General features: G+C 35.0%; 1 protein-coding gene across 5 annotated transcripts in view; it reads right to left on the reverse strand.

Annotated features, from left to right (window-relative positions):
• Pot1 (protection of telomeres 1) overlaps positions 1-26,637 on the reverse strand; it is a 104,874-nt gene that overhangs the window by 40,055 nt on the left and 38,182 nt on the right. For 4 of the 5 annotated variants that reach the window (XM_071612829.1, XM_071612830.1, XM_071612828.1 and 1 more), the window contains one exon: positions 9,812-9,942. In XM_071612829.1, the coding sequence (XP_071468930.1) occupies positions 9,812-9,942 (131 nt within the window). Of the gene's footprint in view, positions 1-9,811; positions 9,943-26,637 lie in introns of those variants that run through there. The other variant, XM_027926488.3, reaches the window with a different exon arrangement.

Consider the following 26,637-nt stretch of genomic DNA (forward strand, 5'->3'; position numbering starts at 1 on the left):
TCATATACAGTTTTTAAATTTTCATTCGGTTGATCCTTTCCTTGTAACTGTACTGTTCATTCTATTTACATCAATGTAATTATCACTATGGTTGTACTTTGTTATCTTGTTATTTGTTTTTCTTTTGTTCTTTGATGTTTGCTTTTTAAAAACTGCTTCATTGGTACCATTGTTCCATATATTGGATATTTCAATTGTCTTTCAGCTGATTTCATACTTCATTTTGGTTTCTACACTGGTTTCAGCGTAATTTGTTCAGGTGTCTTTTATTTTCATGTACCTTGCATTAAGTGCATTTAAGTCAATGTTATTCATCAAATTTGGAAAAGTTTTGTCCTTATTTCTAAAAAATATTTTCCCCATCCACATTCTTTTCTGTTGCTTCTCAAATTGTATAATGCAACATTTGATATTCTTCCAAAAATCCCTTAGGGTATATTCATTTTTACTTAATCCTTTTTCCTTCAGATTAGGTAATTTCTTTAGATCTATCTGAAAATTAACTTGATATATCTAATCTGCTAATTAGCCTGTCCATTAGATTTTTCATTTTATTTGCTGTTCTTTTCAACTACTGAATTTCTATTAGGTCTTTTAAAAACAGTTCCCATTTCTCTGCTGTAATTTGATTTGTCATTCATTTACATTTTCATTTGCTAAAAAATTTTTTCTTAATATTTTGTATTTTATATATTATATAAATATCTATTTTTAAGTTTTAATTCAAAAAAATCCAACATCTGGGCCAAGGAATCTGTTTAGAATGTCTTTTTCCTCCCTTGCCTCTGGGTAATATTTTCCTATATTCTTATTTAGTATTCTTTTTTCCTTTGGTAGACACTGTAAGAATCTGAATTGTGTTACCTCTTCATGGTCACTTATTTGATGGCTAAACACCTTAAATCCAGGAAGACCTGGTTTTATGCCTTGTTACACACAATCTATGGAAACCCCATGGTGTATTCCAAAGTCTTTCTATATTGGTGGGACTCACTTGCAACATGTCTTCTTTGTAGATCTTCTTTCAGGTTTTGACAAAATATGTTGTAGTAGGCCTTACTCTAGGATGTTTCCCTTTATGAGGAAGGGCTTTAGGTTTTCTCAGCTGAATGTCAAAGGTGTAAAAGAGGTATTATCAAGGTTATTTATCCCTAAGTAGGCTGAACTGCAGCATCCCCAATGCTAGACCTCTAATATCTATTTCATGTTCAACCATAATTCTGTCAGAGAGCAACTCTTGTAATCCTTAAGTATTCTTGTCCTTTCCATGTACAGCACAGCTTTCAGTCAAGAATTCATGGACACCAACCCCTTCCCTAACACTAATAGACTTCTTTTTTTTAAAATTTTTTATTGTTGGTTGTTCAAAACATTACAAATTTCTTGACATATTCCACACTTTGATTCAAGTGGGTTATGAACTCCCACCTTCACCCCATACACAGATTGCAGAATCACATCAGTTACACATCCATTGATTTACATATTGCCATACTAGTGTCTGTTGTGCTCCGCTGCCTTTCCCATCCTCCCCCCTCCCCCCCTCTCCCCTCCCCTCCCCACCTCTCCCCTCCCCTCCCCTCCTCTCTCTCTACCCCCTCCACTGTATAACCATGAGGGTCTCCTTCCATTTCCATGCAATTTCCCTTCTCTCTCCCTTTCCCTCCCACCTCTCAACCCTGTTTAATGTTAATCTTCTTCTCATGCTCTTCGTCCCTACTCTGATCTTAGTTACTCTCCTTATATCAAAGAAGACATTTGGCATTTGTTTTTTAGGGATTGGCTAGCTTCACTTAGCATAATTTGCTCTAATGCCATCCATTTCCCTGCAAATTCTATGATTTTGTCATTTTTTAGTGCAGAGTAATACTCCATTGTGTATAAATGCCACATTTTTTTTTATCCATTCGTCTATTGAAGGGCATCTAGGTTGGTTCCACAGTCTTGCTATTGTGAATTGTGCTGCTATGAACATCGATGTAGCAGTGTCCCTGTAGCATGCTCTTTTTAGGTCTTTAGGGAATAGACCAAGAAGGGGAATAGCTGGGTCAAATGGTGGCTCCATTCCCAGCTTTCCAAGAAATCTCCATACTGCTTTCCAAATTGGCTGCACCAATCTGCAGTCCCACCAGCAATGTACAAGTGTACCCTTTTCCCCACATCCTCGCCAGCACTTGTTGTTGTTTGACTTCATAATGGCTGCCAATCTTACTGGAGTGAGATGGTATCTTAGGGTGGTTTTGATTTGCATTTCTCTGACAGCTAGAGATGGTGAGCACTTTTCATGTACTTGTTGATTGACTGTATGTCCTCCTCTGAGAAGTGTCTGTTCAGGTCCTTGGCCCATTTGTTGATTGGGTTGTTTGTTCTCTTATTGTCTAATTTTTGAGTTCTTTGTATACTCTGGATATTAGGGCTCTATCTGAAGTGTGAGGAGTAAAGATTTGTTCCCAGGGTGTAGGCTCCCTATTTACCTCTCTTATTGTTTCTTTTGCTGAGAAAAAACTTTTTAGTTTGAGTAAGTCCCATTTGTTGATTCTAGTTATTAACTTTTGTGCTATGGGTGTCCTATTGAGGAATTTGGAGCCCGACCCCACCGACTGTAGATCGTAGCCAACGTTTTCTTCTATCAGACGGCGTGTCTCTGATTTGATATCAAGCTCCTTGATCCATTTTGAATTAACTTTTGTGCATGGCGAGAGAAAGGGATTCAGTTTCATTTTGTTGCATATGGATTTCCAGTTTTCCCAGCACCATTTGTTGAAGATGCTATCCTTCCTCCATTGCATGCTTTTAGCCCCTTTATCAAATATAAGATAGCTGTAGTTTTGTGGATTGGTTTCTGTGTCCTCTACTCTGTACCATTGGTCCACCCGCCTGTTTTGGTACCAGTACCATGCTGTTTTTGTTACTATTGATCTGTAGTATAGTTTGAAATCTGGTATCGCTATACCGCCTGATTCACACTTCCTGCTTAGCGTTGTTTTTGCTATTCTGGGTCTTTTATTTTTCCATATGAATTTCATGATTGCTTTCTCTATTTCTACAAGAAATGCCGTTGGGATTTTGATTGGCATTGCATTAAACCTATAGAGAACTTTGGGTAATATCGCCATTTTGATGATGTTAGTTCTGCCTATCCATGAACAGGGTATATTTTTCCATCTTCTAAGATCTTCTTCTATTTCTCTCTTTAGGGTTCTGTAGTTTTCAATGTATAAGTCTTTTACCTCTTTTGTTAGGTTGATTCCCAAGTATTTTATTTTTTTTGAAGATATTGTGAATGGAGTGGTTGTCCTCATTTCCATTTCAGAGGATTTGTCGCTGATATACAGGAATGCCTTTGATTTATGCGTGTTGATTTTATATCCTGCCACTTTGCTGAATTCATTGATTCGCTCTAATAGTTTCTTTGTAGAGCCTTTTGGGTCTGCTAGGTATAGAATCATATCATCTGCAAATAGTGATAATTTAAGTTCTTCTTTTCCTATTTTTATGCCTTTAATTTCTTTCGTCTGTCTAATTGCTCTGGCCAGTGTTTCGAGAACTATGTTGAACAGAAGTGGAGAGAGAGGGCATCCCTGTCTTGTTCCAGATTTTAGAGGGAATGCCTTCAGTTTTTCTCCATTCAGAATGATGCTAGCCTGAGGCTTAGCATAGATTGCTTTTACAATATTGAGGTATGTTCCTGTTATCCCTAATTTTTCTAGAGTTTTGAACATAAAGGGATGCTGTACTTTGTCGAATGCTTTTTCCGCATCTATCGAGATGATCATATGGTTCTTATTTTTAAGTCTATTGATGTGGTGAATAACATTTATTGATTTCCGTATATTGAACCAGGCTTGCATCCCAGGGATGAATCCTACTTGATCATGGTGCACAATTTTTTTGATATGTTTTTGTATCCGATTCGCCAGAATTTTATTGAGGATTTTTGCATCTAGGTTCATTAGAGATATTGGTCTGTAGTTGTCTTTCTTTGAAGTGTCTTTGTCTGGTTTAGGTAGCAGGGTGATGTTGGCCTCGTAGAATGAATTTGGAAGTTCTCCCTCTTTTTCTATTTCCTGAAGTAGCTTGAAAAGTATTGGTATTAGTTCCTCTTTAAAGGTTTTGTAAAACTCTGCTGTATACCCATCCGGTCCTGGGCTTTTCTTAGTTGGTAGTCTTTTGATGGTTTCTTCTATTTCCTCAATTGATATTGGTCTGTTTAGGTTGTCTATATCCTCCTGACTCAATCTGGGCAGATCATATGACTTAAGAAATTTATCTATGCCTTCACTATCTTCTAATTTATTGGAGTATAAGGATTCAAAATAGTTTTTGATTATCTTCTGTATTTCTGAAGTGTCTGTTGTGATATTGCCTCTTTCATCCCGTATGTTAGTGATTTGAGTTCTCTATCTTCTTCTCTTCGCTAGCATGGCTAAGGGCCTGTCGATTTTGTTTATTTTTTCAAAGAACCAACTTTTAGTTTTGTCAATTTTTTCAATTGTTTCTTTTGTTTCGATTTCATTAATTTCAGCTCTGATTTTAATTATTTCTTGCCTTCTACTTCTTTTGCTGTTGTTTTGCTCTTCTTTTTCAAGGATTTTGAGATGAAGTATGAGATCATTTATTTGTTGGTTTTTTCTTTTTTTAAGGAATGAACTCCAAGCAATGAATTTTCCTCTTAGAACTGCTTTCAATGTGTCCCATAGATTCCGATATGTTGTGTCTGTGTTTTCATTTATCTCTAAGAATTTTTTAATTTCCTCCTTGATGTCTTCTATAACCCATTGATCATTCAGTAACCTATTGTTCATTCTCCAAGTGATGTATGCTTTTTCCTTCCTTCTTTTATCGTTGATTTTCAGTTTCATTCCATTATGATCAGATAAGATGCATGGTATTATCTCTACTCCTTTATATTGTCTAAGAGTTGCCCTGTGACATAATATATGATCTATTTTTGAGAAGGATCCATGTGCTGCTGAGAAAAAAAGTATAACTGCTTGATGTTGGGTGGTATACTCTATATATGTCAATTAAGTCTAGGTTATTAATTGTGTTATTGAGTTCTATAGTTTCCTTAATCAACTTTTGTTGGGAAGATCTGTCCAGTGGCGAGAGAGGTGTGTTGAAGTCTCCCATGATTATGGTATGGTGGTCTATTAGACTCTTGAACTTGAGAAGAGTTTGTTTGACGAACATAGCTGCACCATTGTTTGGGGCATAAATATTTATGATTGTTATGTCTTGTTGGTGTATGGTTCCCTTAAGCAGTATGTAGTGTCCCTCTTTATCCCTTTTGATTGCTTTTGATTAACTTTGGCTTGAAATCTATTTTATTTGATATGAGTATGGACACTCCTGCTTGTTTCCGAAGTCCATATGAGTGATATGATTTTTCCCAACCTTTCACCTTCAGCCTATGTATGTCTTTTCCTATCAAATGCGTCTCCTGTAGGCAGCATATTGTTGGGTCTTGTTTTGTGATCCATTCTACTAGCCTGTGTCTCTTAATTGGTGAGTTTAAGCCATTAACATTTAGGGTTATTATTGAGATATGGGTTGTACTTCCAGCCATATTTGTTTATTTCTGTTACTAAACATGGTTTGTTTTCCTCTTTGATTATTTTCCCCCCCTTTATTGTCCTACCTCCCACTGTTGGTTTTCATTGTTATTTTCCATTTCTTCTTCCTGTAAAGTTTTGCCGAGGATGTTTTGAAGAGATGGTTTTCTAGATGCGAATTCTTTAAACTTTTGTTTATCGTGGAAGGTTTTAATTTCATCTTCCATCCTGAAGCTTAATTTCGCTGGATACACAATTCTTGGTTGGAACCCCTTTTCTTTCAGTGTTTGAAATATGTTATTCCAGGATCTTCTAGCTTTCAGAGTCTGTGTTGAAAGATCAGCTGTTATCCTGATTGGATTACCCCTAAATGTAATCTGCTTCCTCTGTCTTGTAGCTTTTAAAATTCTCTCCTTATTCTGTATGTTGGGCATCTTCATTATAATGTGTCTAGGTGTGGATCTCTTATGATTTTGCACATTCGGCGTCCTGTAGGCTTCTAGGATTTGGGATTCTGTCTCATTCTTCAAGTCTGGGAAGTTTTCTCGTATTATTTCATTGAATAGAGTGCTCATTCCTTTGGTTTGGAGCTCTGTACCTTCCTGTATCCCAATGACTCTTAAGTTTGGTCTCTTAATGTTATCCCATATTTCTTGGATGTTCTGCTCATGGTTTCTTAACAGTCTTGCTGAGCTGTATATGTTCTTTTCCAGTTGAAATACTTTGTCTTCATTGTCTGATGTTCTATCTTCTAAGTGTTCTACTCTGCTGGTAGTATTCTCCATTGAGTTTTTAAGTTGGTTTATTGCTTCCTGCATTTCTAGGATTTCTGTTTGTTTGTTTTTTATAACCTCTATCTCCCTGTATATTTGATCCTTTGCTTCCTGGATTTGTTTGCGTAATTCATTGTCGAAGTGATCTTTCATTGTCTGATTTTGCTGTCTAATGTCTTCCTTGATACTCCAGATCATCTGAAGCATGTATATCCTGAATTCTTTATCTGACAGTCCATCTGCTGCAGCTGTTACCTCTTCTAAAGTTGCGTTGACCTGCATTGCTTGTGGTCCTTTCTTTCCTTGTCTTTTCATACTGCTTGCGTATCTTTCCTGCAGGTGCGGGCGGAGGCTCTGCTCTCTCCTTATTCCAATTGGGGTGTCATGGCTACCATGCCGGCAGGTCACTGGGCCTGTTCTGGGCGCTGGCGGCGGCTCTATTCTGCCCCTACTCCAATTGGGGTGACGAGTGTACCACGCCGGCAGGCCACCGGGCCTGATCCGCCGGTCGGTTGCAGGTTTGCCTACCCTGCAGGCGCGGGCGGCGGCTCTACTCTGCCCCTACTCCAAATGGGGTGACGTGTCTGTCGTACCGGCAGGCCACTGGGCCTGTCCCGCTGGTCGGTCGCAGATCTGCCCACCTTTCGGGCACGGGTGGCGGCTCTGCTCTGCCCCTACTCCAATTGGGGTGTCATGACTACCCCGCCTGCAGGTCGCTGGGCCTGTTCCTGGCACGGGCGGCGACTCTGCTCTGCCCCTACTCCAATTAGGGTGGTGTGTGTACCACGCCGGCAGGCTCCTGGGCCTGATCCGCCGGTCTGTCGCAGGTCTGCCTACCTTGGAGGCGCGGGCGGCGGATCTCCCCTGCCCCTCCTACCACGCCTGCGGACCCCTGGGCCTGATCTGCAGGTTGGTCACAGGTCTGCTCACCCTGCGGGCACGGGTGGCGGTTCCGCTCCGCCCCCACTCCAATTGGGGTCACGTGGCCACCACATCGGCAGGGCCTGATCCGGGCGTGGGAGAAGCATCTGCTCTGCCCCTACTCCAGTTGGGGTGACGTGTGTACCACACTGGCAGGCCACTGGGTCTGACCCGCCAGTCTGTGACAGGTCTGTTTACCTTGCAAGCGCGGGCGGCAGCTCTGCCCTGCCCCTCCTACCGCGCCCATGTACCACTGGGTCGCGGGTCTGCCCACCTTGCGGGTGTGGGTGGCGGCTCCGCTCCGCCCCCTCTCCAATTGGAGTCACGCGGTCACCACGCTGGCGAGCCGCTGGGCCTGTTCCGGGCGCTGGCGGCGGCCCGGCTCCTCCCCTCTGGCTCGACGACAAATTGAGGAGACTCGGGTGTCTGTGCCTCACCCCCCCTACCAGGAGACCAACTGTTTCTGTCGCCGCTGGTATTGATGAAGTTCTCTCCTCCGCCGCTTTCTGATGACATCAGATCTCTGCCATGTAGGTATCCTATGCGAATGGCAGCATTTCGTTCCCCTTGCCGGGCAACCAAAGCAACGGGTGAGTCCTGACCGGCCCTCAGCAGGACCCGGACCGAGAAGCAGTTTCCGTGGGCTCCTAGCCCTGGGCCAGGGCAGTTCCGGGAGCCGGAACTCGGCCGCTCCGTGCTCGGTGTAAGCTCCTATAAGGGTAGGCTCCAAGAAGCAGTCCCCGCGGGCTCAGTTCCGGGAGCCGGAATTCGGCCGCTTAGTGCTTGGTGTATGCTCTGATAGGAGCAGGGTCCAAGAAGCAGCCTCAGCAGGCTCCCCAGCCCTGGGCCAGGGCGGTTCCGGGAGCCGGATCTCGGCCGCCCCGCGCTCGGTGTTCGCTCCGATAAGATCAGGTTCTAAGAAGCACCCAGGCACTGAACCCTAGCAATCTGTCTGCAAGCCGCAGGCGAATGGCAGCCTGAAATTACCTGTTCTATGGCTGAATGAGCTGCGGTCAGTCGAAAACAGGGATGGTGACGTCAGCTTTCCAACATGGTGGCTGCTGGCCTCCTCTGTACTAATAGACTTCTTGACATCCCCCTAAAAATAGTTCTTTCCTCTCCGGTACCTCATCTTAAAGATCCAAGTTCTTTTAGCTGTCTTGAATTTTGCCTAGTTTCCTTATCTTAGTAGGAATACAGGTTACATTCCAGCTTGCCATGCAATTGTTGAGAAACTGTACCCAGATAGAGATGTGGTGATCATGTGGCTCATCTCCTAAGTCTCTTTTCTCTATCTGATCAGATAGCTATTGTCCAATGTGTGAAAACAGTTGCTTCACCTTTGTACAGTGGGAAAAAAATGCTCACAATCCATATAATTTGACTAAAAAGATCTACCATCTTTATATATAAGGAACTTCCACAATAAGATAAGAAAGGGAAATAAAAATCCCATAGAAAAGAAAATACATAAAAAATGGCTATTTCATATTTTGGAAGATACATGAATTCAAAAATGTTCTTGACTTCATAAATATTCACAAAAATTCAAGTTAAAACCATGAGATACTAATATAAACCCAACAATACATTTTAAAAGGAAAGTATCAAGAGTTTGTGAAATGTGGAACAACCAGAACTTTCATATGCTGTTAGTGACAATGTAAAGTGGTAGCAATCACTTTGAAAAACTTAGGGTGAACACAAAAGTACATCTTAAGGCACTAGTAACCACACTTGCTAGTATAAACCTAACTAAAATATATGTGTGTATATAGGTATGTGCTTGAACATATGTTTATATTAACTAAAAGCTATACTAAAGAGTCCATAACAATAATAATAATTTCCACAATCTGGAAATCACCTAAACATTTAGAAACAACAGAATGAATATAAAAATTGTGATGCGTTCACATAGGAAAGTACCATTTATCAATGAAAACGAACAAAACCATGTAAGCAATATGGATGAAACACACAATCATGAGTAGACATTTAAAACATAAAACCAAAACCATATAGTATCTAGCCACATTATAAAGGGAATACAAAGAACATACACAAATAAAACTAGTATGATATTAGAAATCATAGCATTGACTCAGTCCTGGTGGCATATGCCTATAATCCGATCTACTCAGGAGGTTGAGTAGAAGGACTGCCTGAGCCCAGGAATTTGAGGCTAGCCTGGACAACATAGCAAGAGCTCTGTCTCAAAAATTAAGTAAATAAATAAGTTAATTTATTATGATTTTTACTCCTGTCCTTTACCAAAATTTTCATATCATGAATCTATATTTGAAAGTAAGAACACAGAATGGGCTTAGTGTGAATCTGAGCAACTAATATATTTCTGAGGAAGAAGAATTGGTAATTCATTTAAATGAAGTGATATCACACTATATATTATTTGGAGTCTGATACTATTTACATTTCTTCTTCTGAAACACCTGATATCATGCTCTAAACAAAGCAACTACACAAGTAGTGCTAACTAGCTTCAGTGAATGGCAGCGTTCTCATCAAAAGAATGTAAGTTATAAAAAGTATGAATTATACCTTAAGCCTGTGAAAGCGAACAATGTCTCCAATTTTATAAATTATTGGAAGGGCTTCATAGTTTCCACTAAAAAACAGGCAAGTTAACTTTACATTTGTCTGATCCACAATTGTTACCACCGAACAATAATCTGGAAAACACAAAAATATTGGCCTAACTTTTAGTATTTCAAAGCATTTGATGAAATAAGATTATGCTTACTTCAAAATGCCATACTTTATTACTTAAATTTTTAAAGAAAAGGATGAAATATGAAGACATTTTCTTGGTTTTCAGTATGCCTTGTCAAACTAATCTGTAAAAGTGTTCCACAAAAATTACTTTAGAAACTGTAGTAAAACAAAATTAAAGACTCAATTAATTTTTCTGGAGAGACAGTATCTTCTTTTATTACTCCAAAGTTTAAAAATCATAAAGTTGATGAACATAGTCAAATAAACAAAGTATAATTCATAAAGTAAGCACATTTAAGTTTAGAATAAAAAGAGTATATTTGCACCAAATATGATGAAGTCATATTGTAACTACATAAAAATGCTATATATTGACTGCAGTGCCAGGGATCAAATTCAGGACTTCATGCATACTAGGAAAGCACTCTACCACTGAGCTGTCCTTGCCCCCCCCCCCCAATTTTTTTAAAAACTAGAATTTTACAGTAAATGTACAAAAAAATAAATGATTCCTAGAAAACAGTTTTTTGATAACAAAGAAGTAAAGATATACCTGAGAGATTGGAGGACTATGGGTACTGAAGAGCAATAACAATGAATAAAAGCAAAGAACAAGGAATGAAAGTTAAGTATATTATTTAAAATCAAAGAGTGTTGATAAGGAAAAAGTGAATAATAAAAATCTAGAAGGAATAACATTTTCCAGAGTAAAAGGATTTCAATAATCTACAAGCATTTCCCTCTGATAATAATTGCTTGATAAATTAAACTACATACTTAAAAACTGTTTCTCAACTCATAAGTAAATCCTAGGTATAAACAAATATGGCAGGAGCTCAAGTTGGGTGGAAAGTAAATACAGAAGTTAACAACACATTGGTCAGTGCTCTTATCATAAATCTAACAGCTTTGGAAATTACAGATCAAGTCTGAAAAAGAAGTGTTATCTTAGACTACTGAAAGTTGAAACAGATATCAGAACAAATCAGTCATCATAAAAGACAGATACGGGAAAAAAAAAATGACCTGCCAGTATAGAAAATCAATAAGAAAATTTGTCCAAATATGCCATGGTTTGGAAATGAGAAAAAAAATAATAGGCTAACTAATAGGTAAACTTCCTGCTGAAGAGCAAGAATTAAAAAAAAAAAAAAAATACAATAAACCTAAAGGAAATAGGATACAGTAGTAATTTCAAAGAGAAAAAAAAATTAATTTTCCAGCAATATTAGTTTTTAGCAATAAACAAAAATATTATTTATTACTCTTCTATATTTGCAACTCATCTAAGTTAATTCCTATTATGTAAATTAAAAAGTTTTATCAGAAAACAAATCCTTTACCTACAATTCATCCACTGTTCTTCCACACAACGTATCACTAATATTGCCTCATGTCTAACAAATATGATTTAATACAGGATTTTTGGTAAGACCTTCCAATGTTTCTCTAAGCACTACACAGGTTGTTAACTTTGCAACTGGATTCACATGCATATGACCATGCTACCTACCACCTGTCCTGCTTGTGAATATTACCTCTGTAATTTTGGTCCCATTTTCCACAACAGTGATATAATTTACCAATTTCATAGTGAAATGCACAGCTGGTTTGCCAGAAAATAACAACATACTTTGAATAAAACACAATTAGATTGAAAGTTTTAAGTTCCTTAATATTTTATGACAGATAAAACATAAGGGCAGAGATCACTATTCTAACAAAATCTGGCACAACTCATGGTACACGTCATTAAACTTAGTCCTTCTACATTTTTGTTTCTTGGCAGCCTTTATAAAGCACATAGCTGATTCACTTGTAACAGAATACAAAAACTCGCATTTCATATTTGTACCTAGTCACTACTTGCATTTATGTCATTTTAACCTGCAGCAATTCTACATTACTCCTCTCACTTTAAATGCTCTGAAATGATCCATTTTTATATACTGGGGATATAATGCAAAAGCAAAACTGCAAATTCATGGCATAAATAGTTGAATTTGAATGTTAGCCAAGATGAACAAAATCCAGTCTTTGTAGTACTAAGATGATATTGAAGAATGTAATAGCTGTAGGGGACAGGGGAGTACGGAGATTTTGATTTTTTAAAATCAGGCTTAATCTAAATTTTAAGACTAAAAAAGTTTTACCCCCGTCCCCCTACTTCCAGGAAATGCCAACCTTCAAAAGATGAGTTGATGGATTGAAAGACTCTAGGTAATATTTTGGTAAACACTAATGTAGGCCCATTATCTAAGTAGTCTTTACAGGATCATCACTAGTTTTGTAGGGCTTTGTGCAAAACTGAATAGACTCCCCTTTTTCAAAAGTACTGATGATCCTCATCAATTTTACAAAGAAACTTTATTGACTCCAAGAGAGCAGTTTTGGCTACTCACCCATATGCACTCCTATCTGATCTCACATGCATACCCAGAAATGGTGATAAAAAGGACATATTCTTTCCTCACCACCACTTCCCTAGAAGTGACTGTGCCAGGTTAAAGGTCTGTGCAGGACTGGACAGCTAGGAGAAAGAGAAACACCTCAAAGGATGCCCAAAGTACACACACAACTGTTGTGTGTGCAAGGAGTATTGTGTCTGCATGCTCAGAAATCTGAGTATGTAAATAAGATGGCTGAGGATCTAGGTTTATGCAAGAGAGGACACTCCTCAGTTCAATCAAGTCTTGGCTGTAAACCCTGAAATATCTTTTACCTAAACAACTCTATTACCTGGATGGAGCACACACCTCTACCAATAGCACGCTAAGTCCGTGGTCCTAACTTTCACTTGACCCATGTTTTCTCCTTTGGAAGTACTACTACCTGTGACTTTTGGCAAATGTAAACCAAAGAGACTCACCAGGTGCTCAAGGAAGAAAGGGAAGTAGGCAAGCAAGGAGGAAAGGAAGGAAGGAAAAAGATATTTCTATAGAGTAAGAGCTTCCTTGAAAGCAAAATACACACACACATACACGCACACACACGTAAATAAGAATTCGTAGGCATGACTTTCTTAATTCAATACAAAGGATGGGGAAGAGTGGATGATATGCAACAGTTGAATCACCTGAAATACTATTTTAACAGAATGACTTCCCTTGCAGTTTGAATAAATCTGCCCCAAATGTAAATGTCCTTCAGGATTTTCCTCCATTATCCTATATCATTAAAATCTTTTTTGTTGGTTAATATTTTGTATTGCAGTAGTGGTAATCCCTTAGCTTTTGCTTTACAGTTTTCCAGACCCCATTTTTTTTAAAATTAGTACATAAGCAAAGTGAATAGCAGATTCACTCATTATTTTATGTCACACATAACCATAGTTCATAGAGAGTACTAAGTGAGTGAGACATGGTCCTGCCTCCCATGAAGTTTACTTTATTGATTTCCTTGTACTGATTTTACATTTTTATAAACTAATGTTACAATCTTAGTTTTTATAATATTTTATGCCCCTATTTGCTACTGTAGAGTTTACATTCTCTATATAGGTAATGACTCATCATGGTAAAGGCAGAATTAATGATGTACATGACATTTTCCAGAATAAATGGAAATACCACATTTAAACTTGATGAACAGTCAGTATTAAGATGGTCCCAGAGTCTTGCTGAGCATTACTTTATTTATTTTATTTTATTCATTCATTCATTCATTCATTCATTTATTTATTTATTTGAGAGAGAGAGAGAGAGAGAGAGAGAGAGAGAATTTTTTAATATTTATTTTTTTGTTTTCGGTGGACACATCTTTATTTTATTTTTTTTAATGTGGTGCTGAGGATCAAACCCAGCGCCCCGCACAAGCCAGGCGAGCGCGCCACCGCTTAAGCCACATCCCCAGCCCTGAGCATTACTTTAAATATTCACATTTTAGAAAAGTGGCAAAAACAAAAGTTTTTATAAATATTAGATACAACCCTGCAGTTCAAAATGTCAGGCAGTAGAAAAGACCTCAAATTAAATTTCTAGATATGATTCAAGTTCAACCAAAGGGTCAGAAATTAAGTCTATCATGGGAAGTTAACTATTATTAATAATTAATTATTTTGTCATTTTTATAACTAATACTTGTCAATGTTCTGATTTATATAGAGCTGAATAAAGCATTCTACTGAAAACCAACTGAAAATATAGTTTCTCTGTTAAAGTACTTTCTTCCTAGGTCTTTAATAGGAAGAAAGCTGCATTACTTAATGGTCAATAATACTGAAGGATTACTATATACCAGGCAATATGGTAAGCTCTGTGTGTTTGTGTGTGTGTGTATACATACATAACACACATATATGTGTGCAGGCACATATTTATACATGTGTCTAAACATACACACATATGTACACTCACATATCCATATACATACCTCCTTAAATTTTTTTGTCTTCTGGAAACTTTATTATTTTGTCTTTCACATACAGACTTGTTATTTACCAGGAATTAATTTTCATGTTTGATAGGAGGTAGTGATTCAGTTTCATTTATTTCAAATGGTCACAACTGAATTCTTATATACTTGAATATACCAGAAATTATTCTTCCAGCTTTAAAACAAGGGAACTTCTTGTGACTGGGGTTGTGGCTCAGTGGTAGTGCTCTTGCCTAGGACATGCAAGGCCCTGAGTTCAATCCTTAGCACCACATAAAAATAAATAAAGGTATTGTGTCCAATTACAACTAAAAAAATATATATATATATTTATATATATATAAAACAAATAAATAATAAATATATATAATATATATATATATAAAATATATATATATTATATATATATATAAAATATATATATATTATATATATATATATATATAAAACAAGGGAACTTCTTAAAAAGGTTAGTCAAGCTATCCAAGTTCTAACATCTTATAGGTCACAAAGCTGGGATACAAACTTAGCATGTCTGTATCAAAATATTTCTATGCTGCATGCTTTTAAAAACCCGAACAGTAACTTCCAAAATGTAAAATATTGCACTCAAAATTGTGATGAAAGCTTGAGTAATTCTAATTATATAAAATCATACTGTATCTGAATTATATTTACAATCTTTACAATTTCATGCATCTGTCTTGAAACAGTTCATTTCTGAAGAATTAACATATCATAATGAAAAAAATAATATAAATTTACTCCATAGAAACAGACCCAAAGGCACTATCACAGTTTCTATCATTGTATTCCATTCATATGAAGCTTATCATATATGCTACTTTGCAATTCTTTGTGATAATTAAGATTTATTTTTGATTCATAAACTGAATGAATAAAAGAAGAGTATTTTTAGAAAAGTAGTCTCTCCTCAGGGTATTTGTAAAAAGTTAAATACTGATGGAAAGACAATCAAAGATGTATGTTTAAGTGTAAGACCACTTAAAGAACAGTCTATTGAACCTTGAGTGGTAAGAAAAAATAGAGGGGCAGTGGAGTTAGGAACAGGGCAAACTATGGCCCAAGGGACAGATCTTGCCAACTGCTTGTTCTTCAACTTTGCAAAGCATTCAAATTTATTTTCATAAAGATAGTGTTTTCACATTCATATCTATATTTAACTTCATTATTTAATTAGAATAACAAGTGAAAGGAGTATCCACAGATCTGAGAACAAATCAAAATATAAGAATACAATTCTTGTAAAAAGAGAGCTTCATTTGTGGGAATAGAATGTGAAGGTGTACTAATCAACTCCTACTAGAGGGAATTCAGAATGAAAAGCATCAGTTACATGGTTTTACAGATAAGAAGAGGACAGATCAGAGTTAGAGTTTCTAATTTAAATAATTTATCTATGTGCAAATGCCCAGTATCATACAAAAATAATTTATGTATTAGAATGGAAAATATATTTTCAGAACAGAAGACTTCTGAAGAATATCAAAGGGGAAATAGACAGCTTTTAATCAGAAGATATAGAAAGACAGGCTTCCAGATTTAACATCAAATCTTCTCAATTCACTGCATTTATCACACATAGTATCTGATCAATCAAACACATGGCACATGTAAAAATTCATCCCCCACCTAAAGCCAGTGGCAGACACAGTCTCTGTATATCTCAATTTTCTTATCTGAAAAAATGGGTAAGTCATAGTATTTATTCACCTCAATGGACTGTTAGAATTAAACAAGTGATTACTTGTGCAGTGCTTAGAATAATGCCTGGCATGATAAATGAGCACTGAGCAGTAGTAGCACGAAAAGTACTGACAGTATTTCTTCTAGTTTACATAATAACAGGGTTCTCTAATAAACCTACATATGATCTTAGAATCTGTCTAAAGAAAATATATAGTATATAAAAATACTTTGTCAAAATATGGTGCCAATCTTTAGATTAAGTTTGGCAAATGAAATGGAAAGTATAGATTCAAAGGATTACAAAAATATTTAGATTTGAATTTCTACTGGATTAGTTACTATTAAATATGGTTTCTTTCCAGAGAAGAATCTCACAGTTAACAAGAACATGCCATTCTGAAAAGAAAATTCACTTGGGACACAAGAGTTTCTGAAAAGATGGAAAGTGAAAAATAACCATTAAACTGTCTTACCTTAATCTTAAACTTAATTAAAATGCCAAAGAGACAAAGACAATTCTCATAGAGCAAAGGGGTAATCAAGAGCCAAGAAGCTCTAATATCTAGATTAAGATTTAGGATAAATATACTAGCAAGGCAAAAAAGCTAACATAGATTTTTTTAATTGCTCCAAGGAAATATTCTATTCAAAAAATAAACCAACTTCACAACTTTCAATAATGAATTCACAGAACAATACAAGTATTTATTCTCACTATGACTTATTTCTACTCTGTCCTAAATGAAGACACAAATTAAAGGTAATTTAGGTCTTTCTTCATAGTTAACATCTCCAGGGAAGATGGGCAAAGAACTTTAACAAATCAACGTTTTTACCTAAATATAGCCTTCATAATATATATGTTTAGACTGTTGAGAAAATATTGACTTTAATGCTTTAGTAATACTTTATAACTTGATTTCTGACAAAGCATTTAACTGGTTTAACACTTTGGTAATACTTCCCATAACTTGATATAAATCTGAAAAGATAAAAAATGATAAATCAAGCACTCTATTCTGCAATATTGAGCAATTCACCTAATTTCCTCAGCATGATTAAGTATAAATTGCCTTGGAGTTTTATTATAAAGGAAAGTTAGTACTTCATCTAAGCAAGGTCTTTAATCAAAGAAGCATGCATGCATAAATAATATAATCTGCAAAAAAACTCCTCTATGAAAGCTGCTTCATCTCCTTTTTATCTACTTCTGTACTTCTGTTTTTAAACCAATCAATATTTTAGCAACACTCTCCCATTTGAATAAAAGTATCTTATGGAAATATTTAAGTACAAACTATGAAGATAAATCACTGTATCAAGACCACATAATATATAATCATATTTCTTTTATAAGGAAACTTATTATACAATAAGAACATTTCTTTATTGTGCTGGGGTGAGGTTACATAATTTCCCTTCATATTTTACTGTACTGTAAAAGAGCACTGAAGGTAGAACAGAAAGCAAATGGTATGATACATATTATATATTACAAAATACATACTATAGATGATAAATATTATATGTACTATATATTTTAGTATATACTGACATAGACTAGATAGGTGGAAGATCTTTTTTTTGAAATTGACATTTTAATTATAACTTAGGAGAGAGCAAATAGAAACATGTGCTCTACCATCTAAATTCATTTTACATAGAGGGGAAGAACAGCAGTTTACAATAGATTAGACAAAGGAGAATGAAGGGAATGGAGAGGGCAAAGAATAGAAAAGACAGTGGAATGATTCTGACATAACTTTCCTACGTACATATATGAATACACCACAGTGAATCTCTACATCATGTACAACCACAAGACTGAGATACTAATTAGAATAAGATATACTCCATGTTTGTAATAAATAAGTCAGATTATACTCTATTGTCATGTATAACTAAGAAGAACAAAAATATTAAAAAGTAAAAAGTAAATAAATAAATCCATTTTAAATTGGATGAAAATCATAGCCATGAAGAAGGTCAGCAAACTATGATCTATGAGGCAGCTGCCTATTGTTATATAAAACTTTATTACTATACATTCATTTATTCGTGCCTATAACTGATTTCATGTTGTATGGCATTTGGGAGGCAATGTCTATCATTAAACTAATTTGGGGGGTCACAAAGCACCAGAAAGAAAACATTTTTTGCTTTACAGGACATATTTTCTGCAAGAAAATTGAAAAATTCCAAGTTGAACCGTTGTAAATCTGAAGAGGTGAACTAATACATACATGCTTCAACAACAGATTGATATTGAAAAAAATCAGACCATGTGAAAGAAGGCAGGTACAAAAGCCACATATTGAATAATAAGTTTATAGGGAATGTCAAGAAGAGGCAAATTCTAGACTGCTTAGTAGATTAGACAAAGGGGAATGAAGGGAATGGAAGGGGTAAAAGAATGGTAATAAATTTCTCTTGTGTAATAAGCTGCCCAGTCTATAATATTTTGCTACAGCAGCCCAAACAGAATAAGACATATATAGCATAATCATGCAACTTCTGAATAAAAATGCTTCTGTTAAAGAAATATAGATGGTCCTCTCCTGACAATGGTTGAGATTACAATTTTTTAAATTTATCATGATACAAAGAGATACACATTGAGTAGAAACCATCCAGCAATTTTTGTCTTTTGCTAAGTTAGTGCTATCTTCCCTGATACTCTTTCATGGTGCTGAACAGTGGTACTGAGCTGCAACTCACAGCCAATTAAAACATACCTAAGAAAAATACCTAAAAATATATATATATAAAGACATTTTTTGTTGTTTTTCCCAGAACAATGCAGTATAACACCTTTGTACTGCGCATTTATGTTATATTAGTATTATAAGTAATCTGGAGATGATTTAAAGGAAGGATATATGTAGATTATATGTAGTACTTCATTATTTTATATAAGGAACTTAACCGTCTGCCAATTTTGGTATCCTTGCGGGTCTTGGAACCAATGCCTCATGGATACCCTGTGTTTGTGTGTGAATTTGTCCTTTGGTGTATCTGATATGTAATTTACTTAAGAAGCTAATACTACCCTAATCTTAGAGAAGAAAAAAAATCAGAACTTAGGGTATGAGTTTTATATAAACTTTACTCCAGTCTCAAATATATTAGATTCCATATACCAGCATATGTATGGTAAATACACTCAATATATTCCTGAAAGCCATAAAAATCCACTAAAATAATAAATGAAGAAAAAAGACAAACCCTGAAATTCACAAGTAGATAATATAATCATAAAGAAAATCAAGACTGAAACAAAGATTCCTAAAAACTCCAACACTCCCAAAAGTTCCTATAGAGACTGCAGGAAAGACTTTGGCCAATGACAAAAAAAATTGTCAACATCTGAAAAGTCTTCTTTTTAACTGACAAATTATCACAGGTTAAATGCTGGGATCAGAAAATTAATTACAGACTTCACAGATCAGTACAGATATGTAAGTTATCTATATATTATGTTATTTAGTAAATGATTTTGAAACAACAGATCAATTACCAACAAAACATCAGATCATCATATCTTAGAGGGGGGATGGGCTTTCCAAAGAAGCAGGTAGAAAAAAAAAAATACTCCATCATATTTTAAATATCTGTATCTCAAAAATTACCAGCAATGAATGGCAATAATTGTGAAAAGCATCTTTAACATACAGGACAAAAAAGACATTAAAATCATTAGTACATTAGTAGCTCCAGAAATAACAGCAAACAACAAATCAAAATATAAAAAAAGAAAAGATATTTTAGATTTCTTGACTAATGATATAGAAAGTATGTGTGGGAGTAGTATACTAAAGTAGAAGGAGCTCTCAAAAATGCAAATGAATGTAAAAGGAATTCCTAAGGGTAAGGTCTCAAAATCCTAACACCAATTATGACAGCCTCATCATATGAAGTACTTGCAACATAGCAAATATAATCTGAATGAATCAGTTTTATCACATTTTAAATTAAATCTAGAAAACCATAAATTAAATATAAAAATATTTTTACTTTGACCCCAGGTTCTTAATAATGATCCCTAAAAGACTGCTACAACAGCATAAAATTAGGTTTCAATACAATGGTTTTTTTTATTAGTTACACAAGACAGTACAATGATCTTGACATATCATACATTTGAATCAAATGGGGTATAATTTCTCATTTTTCTGAATGTACAAGTTGCAGAATCATATATATATATATATATATATATATACTAGTCACGTATATACTAGTGTCTATTTTATTCTTCTGCCCTTCCTATCTCCCCTTTCACTCCCCTCCCTTCCCTTCACTTCTCTCTACCCAATCTAATGTGACACACTTTTTTCCCCCTCACATCATCATACACATGTATTCTGTATAACAATGAGAGTCTCCTTCCATCTTCCGTGCATTTCTCCTTCTCCCTCCCTTTCCCTCCCAACTCTCTTCCCTATTATTGTTTCAAATTATATTTAAGTCGACTTCCTCAGCAGTTGACTTTTGAAATTGAAAAATTCACTTTTTCATTACAGAACTCTGGCAACTATGACTGCTGTCTCCAAAATTTGGAATATTGTCCTCCTTTTCCTCATCTATCAAAATTCAATTCACCTATGAAAGTTCAACTAAAATACTAGATCTCTTAGAAGCCTTTCCTCCATTAGCATTTATCTATGTTCACTGCCAGAGATCTTTGCTTTTTCCTTCAGTTATGTATCATACAACTAACTATGTCTCATATTAGCAAATCTATTACATTATGTCTTCCTTGACAACTCAGTCTCTTACTATTTTATCACTGTGAACACCTAGGTCTAACCCAAAGCTACAAGTGAGAAAAAAAAAGAAAAATTTTAATTGAGCAAATAAAAGAATGCATTACAAATTTTAAGACAGATTGAGAAAAATGTACTAACTTTTATGATTCATTAAAACAATTCAAATTATAAACTAATGAAATATAGGGGTAATTCTCTAAATTAACAAGCTATTAATTCACCAAAGGAAAAGATCATAAAATACAAATTCTAGAATATGCACAGAAAGCCAGATGGAAGCCTCAGCTTCATTCAAGAATTCATTCCTGAACGTAAGTAAGTAAACAATATGATGATATGGTGATGAGAAAAAAAATCATTTTTCCCCACCTCCATTCTCCAGATGGAAATGGACAGACTAACTGGAAAACAGTATGGGGCAGATGAAGAAGAGAAGCTTAGCTCAACCTTCCAAGTCCTTAAAAAGAGATAAGTGATAACTATCCATGGCCTGGATGCCTTCCATTTCTGAAAAACTGTCAAGTACCTATGAAATCTTGACTTATTCACCTAGAATAATACAAAATAATTCATTTTAGCTCTTGCAAAATGGAAAATTCAGTGCCTCCAACATTATAATAAATAAATTGTCACTCAACTTTAAAATATACATTCAAAAAGCATAGAGTAAAACATAAAATTTTGATAGAAAATCACTGCTAAAAAATCTCCAAAGTCAAAAGAAGGCAGCAATGATTCTCCCTTCCTAAGACTGTATCATACACTCCATAAAGAGACAACTTTGATGACGCACTGACACGTTAATATTAGCTGATTCCATAATCCTCAAAGTTTTTCTAAGTTCTCATGAGTACAAATGTTAATATCTATGGTATCCTATGTCCTTATAACAACAGGACTAATCGACTTCCAAAAAGAATAAAAAAATATTGCCTCCAATAACTGATGATAACATTTGGGAAATGATGCATTTGCTTTCAGATGGAGATTATTACCAGAAATAAGACACCGTGCTATACGTCATATGGAATTTTTAGTGCTCAGAATGAGGCAGGTCTTCAAGAAAAATTTTAGTCAAGGAGTAAGAATGCCAAATTGCACTTGACTCCACTACAATAGATTTAATATTTATAAAAAGAATTTTAGTGAAAACAATTATAGCTAGTGATATATAAAAGAATATACACTTTTCTTCTCTATGTAAATTTGAGTTGCATGAAGGTAATTTCCCTGTATCTAGTTGTATGTATATCCAGATGTTATTGAGATTGTGGTTCTGCATTTCTGAAACAACATTGCTATATGTAGTATTCTTAAAAGGCAAAGATGTGCACTGCTCCTATATATTTCTTTTAGTATTTTTTTGTGTACCATTAATGAAGCTGATCCTCTCCTGAACACACACATGAGTGATATTTGTCTGACTCTCCTGCAGCACTTACTCCTGTTGAAGGATGAGTTCTGTCAACAAAAATAAAAATGTAACTGTAACTAAAACTGCAAGATGGATAGTTTATACCTGTACTGTCTTACAAGTAGTGAAGACATCTTGCTATGTCTGAAAGATGGATTTTAAAGTTTCGATGATTGCTGAGACAAAATTGATGACATTTATTTTAATTTAGTATTTCAGAAGAAACATATTCCATCTGTAATAACAGACAGTTCTTTACTAGCCATGATTTTTTTACTAAGGGACTGGATCCCTTAGTAAACATATCTTAGTAAACATACCTCAACTATCTGATTAAGATACATACACATATACAATAAATATTATAGTTACATGTGACATTCACTTTTGTGTGTGATTCAATAACATTATCAGAAGAAATTATGACTACATTCTCTAATAAATGAAAATTAAAAGTTATCAGTGATTTTTAAACCAGCTACCGTTTTATTCTACATTATCATTTTTAGGTTATTTTCTAAAATGATGTATTTGCTGAACAATTTATTACCAAAGTTTTAAGAGAAGAATTAACAACATATCAACACAATGAAGTTTTAAAATGATATCTTCTTCCACCATAGATGGACATTATTAACAGTAATGGAGCTTTTTCCTAGGCATACCAGGTCAATCAAAATCAACTGGTAAAACTGAGAATTTGGAAGAGGATCACTGTGATCACATTATATCCAGAAATACCCAGAAGGGCACATGTATGATTCAGGAAAAACCTTGGTGGTAAAAGGAGACTAATGAGGTTAAAGTATATGTATATACATTGGATGGGGTGGGATCATGGAGACTTTGAGAAAAAATAAAGTTGGAATGAAAATATCTGAAACATAAATTTGAACAAAAAATGCTCTGCTTTGACTTCAATATTTCCCTTCCTCTAAAACAATAAGTATCATAAAGATTTTTCCATAAAACAATCCTCTGAGATTTTTCAGACTTGATTTGAAGCCTATTTCAACATTATGTCCAGATTTATTAGTCTTCAAAATGTCTTTTGTACAGTGTAAAAAATGTACATTAATAATATAATGCTGAGCAGGGCTGGGGTTGTGGCTCTGTGGCAGAGTACTCACTTAGCATGTGTGAGGCAATGGGTTTGATCCTCAGCAAAACATTTAAAAAAAAAAGGAAAAAACCCACAAAAGATATTGTATCCATCTACAGCTTTAAAAAATTATAAAAATATATACGCTGAGCACATGAAAATGAGATTTTCCCCCCATACAACCCACTCAAGATCACACCTTCAGAGCAACCTCCATAACATAATTTGCATATATTTATCATTATAAATAAAATGGCTTTGTAATATAAATTCAATGGGAATATCTTTTTATGTTCTCAGAATGATCTCAGGTCCTGGAATGCAATATATAGATAATATTTTATCAACAACATCCACTTTCCTATTTTTAATATCCCAGAAATATATGTTCCTCTTTAAAAAAAAAATAGCCTAGGTTAACTGGTAATATTCTGTTCTTAATAAAACACAAAACAATGTCATTAACTAATAATGGTGTTTTGAAATAGGTTAAATACAATAATATTAAATTTAGTTGAATTGAATTAAACAGGTGAACTGTGTTTTCTCCTACTCACTTTTTATTATCTCACAATAAACAGAAATTCATAGTTTTGATGTACTATCTTACATGTTATTTTGTTGATGCTGTCATTGATGCTTAAGGCCTTACATTATCATATGGCAATTCATTGGTTGGCTTTTTAACTTGAGAATTACCCAAGTATGTGGATAAAAAACTCAGCCTTCTAATTTCTTTATTTATTCTTTTCTTCAAGAGAAGTTGTAAGGGTAAAAAATACATGAGATGTAACCTTTTAACAATGTGATGTTGTACTGTAAGCACAATATTGTACAATAGATCTCTAAAACTTTTTGTCTTGCAAACTGAAGCTTTATATCCACTGAATAGCAACTCCCAACTTTCTCTCTCCTCTGCTCCTGGCAATTACCATTTTAATTCCTATTTATGAGTGTGACTACCTGAGATACCTCATACAAAGAAATGAAATCATGTGGAATTTGTTGTTCTGTGATTGACTTGTTTCAGTTAGCATATTACCTTCAAGGTTTACCTATATTGTTGCATGACAGTCTGTCTTTCTTTTTTTGTAAGCTGAACAGTACTCCACTGTATGTACATGCCAATCTTCGTTATTCATCCCTTGATGGATATTTAAATTGCTTCCATAACTTATTTAGGGTGAATAATGATGCAATGAACAGCCATGGGAGTTTACATATCTTAGGAATTCTAATTTCAATTCTTTTGGATAAATATATAGAAATGGGATGGTGGATCATAAGGTCAGTTTGATTTTTAAGAAAATGTATTTTCTAGAATGGTTACACCATTTCACAGTCTCACACAGCACATAATTTCAATTTTTCCATACCCTCACCAACATTTGCTACTTTTTTTGATTTTTGGAAATGGTCCAGTTTTTAAAATATTTTTTAATTTTCTTTTTCGTTATACATGACAGAAGAATGCATTTTGACATACCATAAATACATGGAGCATAACTTCTCATTTTTGTGGTTGTACATAAGGTGGAGTTAGGCTGGTTTTTGTATTCATAGAAGAATATAGGAAAGTTATGTCCAATTCATTCTATAGTCTTTCCCATTTCCCACCCCGCTCCCTTCCCTTCATTCTCCTTTATCTAATCCAGTTAAATTCTATTATTCCCTCCTCCACCACTTATTGTGAGTTCGCATCTGCATATCAGAGAGAACATTCAGCCTTTGGTTTTTGGGATTGGCTTATTTTGCTTAGCATAATATTCTCCAGTTCCATCCATTTACTGGCAAATGCCACAATTTCATACTTTTTTATGGCTAAATAATACTCCAATGTGTATATGTACCATATTTTCTTTTTCTATTCATCTGTTGAAGGGCATCTAGGTTGGTTCAATAGTTTAGCTATTGTGAATTGAGCTGCTATAAACACTGATGTGGCTGCATCACTACAGTATGCTGATTTTAAATCCTTTGGGCACACACTGAGGAATGGGATAACTGGATCAAATGGTGGTTCCATTTCAAACTTTTTGAGGAATCTCCATACTGCTTTTCAGAGTGGTTGCACCAATTTGCAGTCCCAACAGCAATGTATGAATGTACCTTTTCCCCCACATCCTCACCAACATTTATTGTTATTTGTATTCTTGATAACTGCCATTCTGACTGAAGCAAGATGAAATCTCAATTTTAATTTGCATTTCTCTAATTGCTAGTGATGTTGAACACTTTTTTTAATGTATTTGTTAACCAATCATATTTTTTTCTTCTGTGAAGTGTCTGTTCAGTTCCTTTGCCCATATATTAATTGGGTTATTTATTTTTTTGTTGTTAAGTTTTTTGAGTTCTTTATATATCCTGGAGATTAATGCGCTGAGGTGGAGATGGCAAAGATTTTCTCCCAGAAAAAGGTAACTTAACAGACATGAGGTGATATCTCTCTGTGTTCTGATTTCCATTTTCCTGATGATTATGGCACTGAGTATTTTAATATATTGGATTGCTATCCCAATGCTTTCTTTGGAGAAATGTCTACTCAAGTCTGTAGACTATTTTTATTAATTTTTTGGTTTGTTGATTTGTTCTTGCTGAGTTATAAAAGTTCTTTATATATTCTGGAGATTAACCTTTTATCAGATGCATTGTTTACAAATATTAGCATAATATTCTCCAGTTCCATCCATTTACTGGCAAATGCCATAATTTCATACTTTTTATGGCTAAATAATACTCCAATGTGTATATGTACCATATTTTCTTTTTCCATTCATCTGTTGAAGGGCATCTAGGTTGGTTCAATAGCTTAGATTCCTACAGATCATCATCAATTCACTCTATTATTTCCTTCAGTGACTGGAGACTTCCTAACTTGATATATTTCTACTTGTCTATTTTTGGTTTTGTCTCCTGTGCTTTTGGTGTTATATGTAAGAAACCATTGTTTTCCTGTGTTTTAGTATAGAAGTTTCACAGTTTCAGGTTGTATGTTAAAATCTTTAACCCACTTTGAGTTGATTTTTGTATAAAAGAATAATCTGATTTTATTCTTTTGTCTATGGTTACCGGGTTTTCCCAGTAACATTTATTAAAGACACTATCCTTTCTCTGTTATATATTCTTGGCAGTCTTATTGATGATCAGTTGACCATATGCATAGGTTTATTTCTGGGCTATTTTGTTTCACTGATGTACATCTGTCTTATGCTAGTATCTAAGGTTTTAATTACTGTAGCTTTATAATACATTTTGGAACCAGGAAATGAGAAGCCTCCAGATT

The sequence above is a fragment of the Marmota flaviventris genome, chromosome 1 (genome assembly GCF_047511675.1).
Source record: "Marmota flaviventris isolate mMarFla1 chromosome 1, mMarFla1.hap1, whole genome shotgun sequence".
Classification (NCBI taxonomy): domain Eukaryota; kingdom Metazoa; phylum Chordata; class Mammalia; order Rodentia; family Sciuridae; genus Marmota; species Marmota flaviventris.